The sequence below is a fragment of the Oncorhynchus nerka genome, linkage group LG17, assembly GCF_034236695.1.
Source record: "Oncorhynchus nerka isolate Pitt River linkage group LG17, Oner_Uvic_2.0, whole genome shotgun sequence".
NCBI classification, from domain to species: domain Eukaryota; kingdom Metazoa; phylum Chordata; class Actinopteri; order Salmoniformes; family Salmonidae; genus Oncorhynchus; species Oncorhynchus nerka.
In genome coordinates, this window is record NC_088412.1 from 31227343 (window position 1) to 31236926 (window position 9584).

Genomic DNA, 9584 nt, shown 5'->3' on the forward strand with positions numbered 1-9584 from the left:
GATCATTGTCTTGCTGAAAGACCCAGCCACATTTCATCTTCAATGCCCTTGCTGATGGAAGGAGGTTTTCACTCAAAATCTCACGATACATGGCCCCATTCATTCTTTCCTTTACACGGATCAGTCGTCCTGGTCCCTTTGCAGAAAAACAGCCCCAAAGCATGATGTTTCCACCCCCATGCTTCACAGTAGGTATGGTGTGCTTTGGATGCAACTCAGCATTCTTTGTCCTCCAAACACGACGAGTTGAGTTTTTACCAAAAAGTTATATTTTGGTTTCATCTGACCATATGACATTCTCCCAATCTTCTTCTGGATCATCCAAATGCTCTCTAGCAAACTTCAGACGGGCCTGGACATGTACTGGCTTAAGCAGGGGGACACGTCTGGCACTGCAGGATTTGAGTCCCTGGCGGCGTAGTGTGTTACTGATGGTAGGCTTTGTTACTTTGGTCCCAGCTCTCTGCAGGTCATTCACTAGGTCCCCCTGTGTGGTTCTGGGATTTTTGCTCACCGTTCTTGTGATCATTTTGACCCCACGGGGTGAGATCTTGCGTGGAACCCCAAATCGAGGGAGATTATCAGTGGTCTTGTATGTCTTCCATTTCCTAATAATTGCTCCCACAGTTGATTTCTTCAAACCAAGCTGCTTACCTATTGCAGATTCAGTCTTCCCAGCCTGGTGCAGGTCTACAATTTTGTTTCTGGTGTCCTTTGACAGCTCTTTTGTCTTGGCCATAGTGGAGTTTTGAGTGTGACTGTTTGAAGTTGTGGACAGGTGTCTTTTATACTGATAACAAGTTCAAACAGGTGCCATTAATACAGGTAACGAGTGGAGGACAGAGGAGCCTCTTAAAGAAGAAGTTACAGGTCTGTGAGAGCCAGAAATCTTGCTTGTTTGTAGGTGACCAAATACTTATTTTCCACCATAATTTGCAAATAAATTCATTAAAAATCCTGTGATTTTCTGGATTTTTTTTCTAATTTTGTCTGTCATAGTTGAAGTGTACCTATGATGAAAATTACAGGCCTCTCATCTTTTTAAGTGGGAGAACTTGCACAACTGGTGGCTGACTAAATACTTTTTTGCCCCACTGTATGTATGTATGTATGTATGTATGTATTTATTTATTTTTTAGCTAAACAGGTGGGGCTCTGCCCTTAATGACGGGTCGCCACTGCGATACAGTAACACATTTTCATTATGTCCTCATATCAAATGGAAATGTTTTAATACCTGAGCTCCTGCTTTTAGCTGTAATCCCACTATAGTAGACTTGTTATGTTGGCATTGGCTTTAGGCCCTGGGGTGTTGGTCTGAGCCCATCTACAGCAGGGTCTGGGTTATGACCTCACTCCCACTCTGGCTAGCCAGGTGTTGGGCTGAGGAGAGGTTGGGAGGGTAGCACCCACACTGGACTGTTTGGCAGCTAGCACTCTGAAAAATATGAAACATTAAGGAACAAACACCATAAAAATGACTTCTAAAAAGCATCACATTTATAGTATATTGTCAGTTACCTGAATGTCTCAGTGTGTCCCAGGTCAGCTGACATCAGCAGAGTGTGCACACATGTCGACATCTTCCCCACTGTCCACCAGAGCAGTTACAACCCCATCCAGGTTCTTCCTCACAGCAGAGAACAGAGCAGAAACAAGGGTGTACACACTCAGAGCACCTTGAGCATGCCCTGTTGTTTATAATATCAGTATCAGAAGTTCAGTTCTGTTTGGACAAGCCTAATGTGTTTTAATAGGTTCACTTTAGAACCAAAACATAACACAGTCGTAAACCGTACATACCAAGCACCAGAGAATAGACCCACGATTGAGCTAGACTGCTGTGTCTATGATCGTGTGGTCGACTGTGGCTCTTGCCTTCAGGGTGACGGTTGTGTTTCTCTCAAATCCTCGGCTGACCACATGGAATAGGGCGTTATCTTATGGTTATCCACAGGGGCCCCACTCTGGAGGAGTACCTCAACCATCTTCTAGTCATCTTCCCTGGCTGCAAGATGGAGGAATGACCCTTGAGTCTGGGTCAGATTGTTTGAGCTCTTGCTGGTTCCTTCTCTCTCTTCCTCCACTAGGGCTTTGTCTATACTAAGGTGGTCATTCTTGGCAGCCAGGTGGAGGGCAGTCATAGAGTGTTTATCCAGGGCGTAGATGGGGGCCCCAGCCTTGATTAGGGCCCTGGCTACCTTAGCCACTGAAGGCTTCCCTGTGCAGGGGTGTCCAACCCTCGCCGTCCCTCACGTCCAGCATGGCCCCACAGCGGAAGAGGAGCTTGATGATTGATAGCTGCCCGTGTTTGGTAGCAACTTGTAACAGTATCCCATTGGCTAAATGTATGGCATTGACGTTGGTGGCGTTTAAAAGGTCCTCCAATAGCAAGAGCTTTCCTGCAGCTTCGAATATGATTCCTGGTTTGAGTTGTGTAGTTCTAGGCTCCTGTTTTACCATCTGAGGGAGTGAGTTTTTCCTCCTTTCTAATCTTCAATCTTTTGCTGTCTTTAGTACTCACCGCTTGAGGAATACTTTGAGTGACAGTGTCTTGCATACTCTTATCCAATTTGTCTCTCTCCAATAGTTAGCCAATCAGCGGTATCCATGTGTCCCGTACCCTCTCGTTCATGCCCCCCATATAGTCTTTCATTCGCTGGTACAGTACTGGTTCGGTTAGCATCAAACATGGGTGGAAGAAGTTAAACAATAATAAAGCGGTTCTCGCCTATGTTTTGGTGGGTCTGGAGAAATGTAACCACTTTCCAATTCATAGGCAGAGCTATGGATGCAAGGATGGACCATCCAAGATATAACCTAAAACATATAGGGCTCTATTTTTGGCTAGCGGTAAGGTGGCGCTAGTGTAAAACGCAGTTTTCAGCTTGTTGTAACTGGCGCACTGGCATTTTCCAGCGTAATGCCAGTTTCGGACATTTACCTGTCTTATTTCAGCTCAGATGCAACAGTTTAAGTATTTTATGTGTGTCCTTAAAAACATGATCCAAAATTGCAATTTCAGGCAGCGCTGATAGGGATATATAAGACCAACAAAAGCTGGTTTTAGCGGTAAAGCAGTTGGTTGTGGCATGAATTTTGACATCCAGCTGTGACGCACACTGTCCATATGCGCATGGAACAAGAGTAGCCTAAATGTGCTTTTGGTGCCTGTATACTTTGTATTTAGAAACATTAAAAAACTAACGTTTTTTTCCCCCATTTCGTTTTATTTGGTTAACAAACAAGCATAGCCTCCTCTGAATGAAGGCTTTTTTGTTGTCCTGCCCAATGCAATCGTGAAGTCAAGAATTTCGATAAAGGGTTTGGCTCCCGAAACCGCTTGGAAATAAATCTTAATCACCGAAGCTTTGTTCGAATATAACGTTTGAGAGGAAACAGTGATTCCCTTTTTGTTTGTGCGTTGTGGGCAGGCCCTCATTATTTTAGCCAGGTCCTGTTTTGGACGTTTGCAAAAAACAAAAACTCCATGATGTACAGTAGGCTACGTGTCCATGCCCATCATGCAACGAGAGATGAGATCTTCGGTGAATACAGGTGAACCGAGTATTTAGAAGATATCTGTAACCTGTAACAATTGCTTGTTTTCCGTTTCATATGTTCAAAACCCAAACCTTCCCGTTGGGCCTACTATAACGAAGGCTGGTTCAACAGCAATGCGTGCCTTTTTATTCTGTCGATGTTATGATATTATTACATTTTACATGTATTTGTTGTTGTTGCTGTTGTTTTTGTAAAAAAAAACGATTGCTTGTTTTATGTTTCATTTTTATTTTATTTTACAACCAATCTTATTATTATGATTCACCTTCCTGGCTTTATGGTTACCAGTTCCACAGCGCCAGTGCAATGCAACTTCTGGAGTTGTGGGAATGTGATCTGAACTCTAAAATGATTCCGATTCTGTTCATAAAACAGGTCTATTTGGGAGCAGTATAATGATGAGTGAACATTCTCCCTTTCTATTTATAATGGATCTTTATCCAGCTACTGCGAAAAGTTTGGATATGCATGAAACCCTCCATAGTCTGAGTTGTTTTAATATTATATGCCCACGAGGAGAAAGTATGGTACATGTGAAGTGAAACAAGTTGTTGTCTTCGTTCTCCTTTTAGGCCTTATCATTAATTAATCTTGCTTATTAACAATGTTTGTTCAAAGTAATATATGACTTCAATATCATTCACACTGATATAGGGGCTAGGCCTACTGTAAATTGCATTATGGCTGAGCATGTTCATGCCAATGTGGACTGCAAATGGGTTCAAGTTAACTCATTTAGCAAAGATAGATCAACATTTTGTTATTTCGTTTCTGTATGCCATTTAACAAACTATAAAGGACTAACATTGGAATTGATGCCAAGGCAATAGATAAAATAGCATAAATACACAAATTGAAGCAACCACATATTTCGCCATGGAGCACGTTCTGATTGGCCAGGGATGAGCCAAGCCTCGAGACACCCACAACTTGTTAGTCATCGACAACAAGCCCTTTCGCGACAACGCCAGCAAGTGCACCAATAATTGTGATAGTGAAGATAGGCAAAATGTTTCTGACACACCCCTGAACATATAACGCTAACACCTGAGCTGAGGTTTACCATTGTGTTAGGTTTGTTAAAATAGAGCCCATCGTTTTAAATATGGTTTGAGTCTATACAGTGGCTATGCAGACTATATTTTATTCTGCTGAATATTGCATTATATCATGGCACCATCTATCACAATGATTAGAGCTACTGTTTTGGCAAGATCTTAAGTTATTTTTCTTTGAACAAACAAACAACCTTGGAGGACAACGGGCAGTGAACGCTAATTCAAGTACAGCGCACGCTTCTGAGCAGAAGTGCTTTGGTCTGTCAATTGCTAAAGATTAGTGAGCGAGCTCCACTTCCGGTAAAACCGCGTACTCTCAGGTGAGATGACGTAGGGTCTTCCGACCTTTTTCTGTCCTTATATGGTCAGATAAGTTCCGGTATGATGTCATGTTTTGCAAAGTTAAGGCATTCAGATCAAAGGAGATTTGCACACTGATAGAAATCTGTTTGAGACTCTGACCCACTTGAATATTGTGTAAATTATTATGTCTGTTTATCTAATTAAAATACAGGATCAATGTTCTTCCAGAAGACTGTTCTCAGTGGTTCTTTATCAATTTGATTTTTAAGTAGCCTACATAATAAACTCTGAACAGTGACTGTATTTTTTACGTGGGTTTTAAGATCTGAGTTTGACCTACTTTGCAATACATTTGTTGTACATTGTGCCAATACTGTGTCTTCTATATAGTTCTAATTACAGGGAACATATATTTTAAGTAGCGAACAACTACTTGTTTCTTGGGCATCAGATTATGTTCCTCTATGAGTACTTTTGTAATATAAACGTAATTTGTTTTGTTCTGTATTGTCCTCCTGAACATGGTCTTTTTGACCACCAGTAATAAACTAGAGCCTGGCCTCTGGAGAGCTTGAGGTTTCAACTCTGCTCATCTCATGGATAATGTCGCCCTCTAGAGAATATTTCAGAGTCCTACAGGAAATCAGACATTCTGCTGTACGTGCACGTTTTCTTTACAGTTTCTGTATTAGCAGGTGCTCATTGGCTGTCCTTGACCATATAAATCCTCATTTTGACTAGCTGAATAGTTAATCAAATATTATGATTATTCTCTTAGTTATTACGATGTGATGACTCTGCCCAGTGCCCACACCTCAATATAACATGTCTGGATATAATGTAGCCATAGGCTTTTACTCAAGTTTGATTACATTAGTTAGCATGTTTCTTCCTGTTGTTTATTGCTCTTGTGTTGTTTACAGTGATCATGTTTGATGACGGGGGTAACAGGAAGTTAAGTAGACACAATACACTGTTCAGCTGTGCTATTAACTTACTGAACACTTTGGCTGAAATTCATTAAAAAAGTACTTTATAAATAACTTATAAATGATCACGATTGAGTAATTCAATAATAATTGACTTGATAGTTTCCTGAGCCATAGCAGTGTGTCAAGCATGCCCTTGAGGCCTGTGAATGTAGGCCACTTTACGACATACAGTATCTGTGTTAGTTTTACCTTGTTAGATGGTGAGACTCGAGGCATAGGGTGGAGCATCTGTTGCATGATATACACTACGGGGCGGCAGGGTAGCCTAGTGGTTAGAGCGTTGGGCTAGTAACCGGAAGGTTGCAAGTTCAAACCCCCGAGCTGACAAGGTACAAATCTGTCGTTCTGCCCCTGAACAGGCAGTTAACCCACTGTTCCTAGGCCGTCATTGAAAATAAGAATTTGTTCTTAACTGACTTACCTAGTTAAATAAAGGTAAAATAAAAAAATAAGAAACTACAGGCCTACATCCCTGCTGTACAAGTTGACCCAGACTTCAGAATACTCAAGTGCAAATCCTTACCTTAAAGACTTTCTTCAGCAATTTTTTTTTTTACTGTTGAAAAGCAATATTCCAAGTATACAGTAAAGTACACACACTTAAGAGTAAAAAATATGGTCGAGTAAAATCGTTTTTTTTTTTTTTTACACAACTGCAAACTTCAAGTTGGGCATTCAATGATTTGGTCTGATGGGAGTCTGTGATGTCAGCCTCCCCCTTGCTTGACGAATAATAGAGGAGAAATAGGGAACAAAAGAAAGCCCTCCGCCTACTTGTGCAATGTCTTACCTTCTTGACCACCTACTGAGATGTGCCTTTTGTTAAGTATAATTAGGTGTTGAATGAGGTGAAAAGGAGACTGGAGGGCCATTTTAACCATTAGGGGATGACTACACATCTGACCCTGGAACAGCAGTTTCTAAATAGTGTGATGTAGTGAGCTAGAAGGGCCATTGACTCAATCACGAATGAAACTCAATCAATATCCTCAGGATCAATAAGGCACTCCCTTCAGGTACAGAGAACTGGCTGCTCTCAAGATGTTGGAAGTGTTTTAGTGCACACACACCCACTCACACATGCACGCACAGAGAACACAAGAGGCATTGTATTCAGTTCAGATTGTTTATTACATTTCTTAAATATCTATTTGTTTCTGAAGTGCTCATAAAATGAACATAAACTGATACTGTATTTTTATTTATTTATTACAAATAGTAAATGTAAGTACTCCAGGTTGATCTTATATACAGATAACATTGAACCCCATTAAAAAACATTTGGAAAAAAAACAATTAACTCTTGAAATGTTTGTTCTACCTCAATATAACTAAGAATAAAAAGTACATTGTAAGTCAGAAGTTGGGCAGCTTTTTGTAATCTGTTTAGAGTACACACCCTCTCCTTTGGCTCCAGGCAGTTTTAAATTCTCTACTGCACTTTGTCTTTCTTCTAATACTGAATTACACAGAAGGTCAATGCGTAAAAGCACAGCTTAGTCAAAGCCAACAAATTTCAAGTCAATTAAAAACACGAACCAAAACATCCATTTCTCCTATTTGTTGCTGTTTCTTTCTCTCTAGTGCACCAGCGATGTTTATCGCGTGCTCTGCTCTGTCCCGAGCCCCAACTCCTCCGTGCAACAGTGTCCTGCTAGGCACCTAGTAAGAGGCAACCAGCCCCGGTCCCCTCCCGCCAGTCTCGTGCTGTTACTGTCCCGTTCACCCTGTCACAATGCCACGAAGACACAGCCAGACAATTAATTATAAACGATTTGTCCTTTTCGTTCAAAATCTTTCTCTCTATTCTTCTCCAAGTGACCTTTCCTCCTCAGAAGGTCTGGAGCTGCTGCGTAAGCATGAGTTGACAGCCGCTGTTGACATGGTTCATCACCTTCTGTTTGAGCTGGGCGACCTGTTCCCTCAGCATGTTTGCTGTGGAAGCCAGGTCGGAGTTCTGAGTCTTCAGGTTCTTCACCTTGTCCTCCAGCCGGGAGATGCGCTCCAGCTTCCGCTTCCTGCACTTGGAGGCGGCGACGCGGTTCCTCATGCGCTTCCTCTCGGCTTTGATCCTCTCCTGATTCTCCATATCGATGGGGGAGAGAGGGGGGGTCTCCCCAGGCATCTCAGGCACCGTCTGGGGCTCCTCTTTCAGGGCAGTGAGCCTGGGGTGGGGTGAGACTGCTGCCCATAGACTGGCAGCTGTGGCGGGGCAGAGGGAAAGCTCATAGCTGGGGCTGAGGTGGTGTAACCCAGGGCTGAGTTGGTGGTGATCGTGTTCAGGTCTTCGTAGACAGGCGACTCAGAGCGCATGGTCATGTTGTTGTTATAAACACTGCTCCCGGTCAAGGCGGAAACAGGTGGGAGTATTGTTTGGTTGTTGATACTTGTCTGCCCAGCGGATGTGACTGGGACCCCGGGTGCATTGGGTAAGACGTGTTGATGATGGAGCTCCGCCAGTGCTCTAACAAATCCCTCGGCAAAGCCCTCCTGCTCATCGGTTACGTTCCTTGGGCAGAGGAACTGCGTCGGGGTAGGTGTGGTGGTGATCAGGCCGTTGCTAGACTGGATGATGAGCCGCTCCAACTCTGGGGAGGCCAGTTTGAGGAGCTGCACGTCAGGGGAGGTGAGGATGTCGCTGGCTTTAGCCCGGAGGTGAGGTTTGAGTGTGCTGGTTGGGTCGGCCAAGTTCAGTGTCATGCTGTGTTTCAGTGCTTTGGGGTTGTATCCGTAGTCCGGTTTCTCATGCTGGGAGAAAGAGTTGAGCGAGTCATCATAGAAGGTAGTTTCCATCTTTCTAGACATAGAATATAAACCAAAAACTATGTTAGAAAGTTCTCTCGTAGGCTACTCACACTGACAGAGAAGTATGTTTCTGCCCTCTCTCCTTCTTTCAGTAGTACAACTCGGAGAAAAGTTTCTTACTAGGTCGGGAAATCCTTATAACCTCCGAAGCCGAAACAAGAGTTTCTGGAATAGAAGCGTGCCGCTACACAAATGTAACAACTTGCACTCCTGCTTGTAGCCTACCGCGCAAACAAATACAATATTCAGCTGCAGCGCTATTTTCAGAACGATGTATACATTCTTCAAAGTCCTTCTTTCACTTTTGTTCACCGTTTTAAACGGTCTCAGAATGAGACGCTCTAGGTGCTATAACTTGCTACAGCTCCCCTGCTCACAGTACACCACTCTGGCTCTGTGTGTATACTGACTCTTCCAGCGTGGAGGCAAAGCTTATCTGCAGCCACCGTCTCTAAAAATAGACATGATGTCACCTCCGCACTCTCCCATTGGCTGCTGGCGATTTGCAGGGCGTTCTCTAATGTTTCAGATCAGGCGTGTTGCCTAGACGACCACCCAGAAGATTCTCAGTCTCGCGGTGGCTGATGGGATGAGGTAATAGAGTGAGGAGATGAAGCGCGATGCATTGTGGGATGACGTATTGTTTTTGAATATCTGGTTCCCGGCTTAGCACTCCGCTTCAAGATTGTAGTTGCGGGATACGACTGTGTACTCTCAATTCATGTTTTCCAATTTAAATGTATAGGTCTATGCTGCATTATGTAGCATATTATTCCACAGAAAATGTATGTTTTGAATTGAGATTCAAATGAATTTCTGTTAGACCGACTTCCTCTGCCTCCAGAAACGTTGCATGATCAGC

General features: G+C 43.0%; 2 protein-coding genes across 2 annotated transcripts; both read right to left on the reverse strand.

The window, feature by feature from the left end:
* Positions 1 to 1327: 1327 nt before the first annotated feature.
* On the reverse strand, positions 1328 to 6154 carry caiap (CARD- and ANK-containing Inflammasome Adaptor Protein). Its single transcript, XM_065002798.1, is given in 8 exon segments — positions 1328 to 1395; positions 1398 to 1438; positions 1522 to 1572; positions 1574 to 1669; positions 1921 to 2205; positions 2207 to 2463; positions 2525 to 2731; positions 6107 to 6154. Coding segments are annotated over 8 exon segments (1053 nt in total).
* Positions 6155 to 7108: 954 nt separating this feature from the next.
* jun (Jun proto-oncogene, AP-1 transcription factor subunit) lies at positions 7109 to 9104 on the reverse strand. The gene is given in 3 exon segments (XM_029687016.2): positions 7109 to 8089; positions 8092 to 8714; positions 8843 to 9104. Coding segments are annotated over 2 exon segments (960 nt in total). The 5' UTR covers positions 8711 to 8714; positions 8843 to 9104; the 3' UTR covers positions 7109 to 7748.
* Positions 9105 to 9584: the final 480 nt, after the last annotated feature.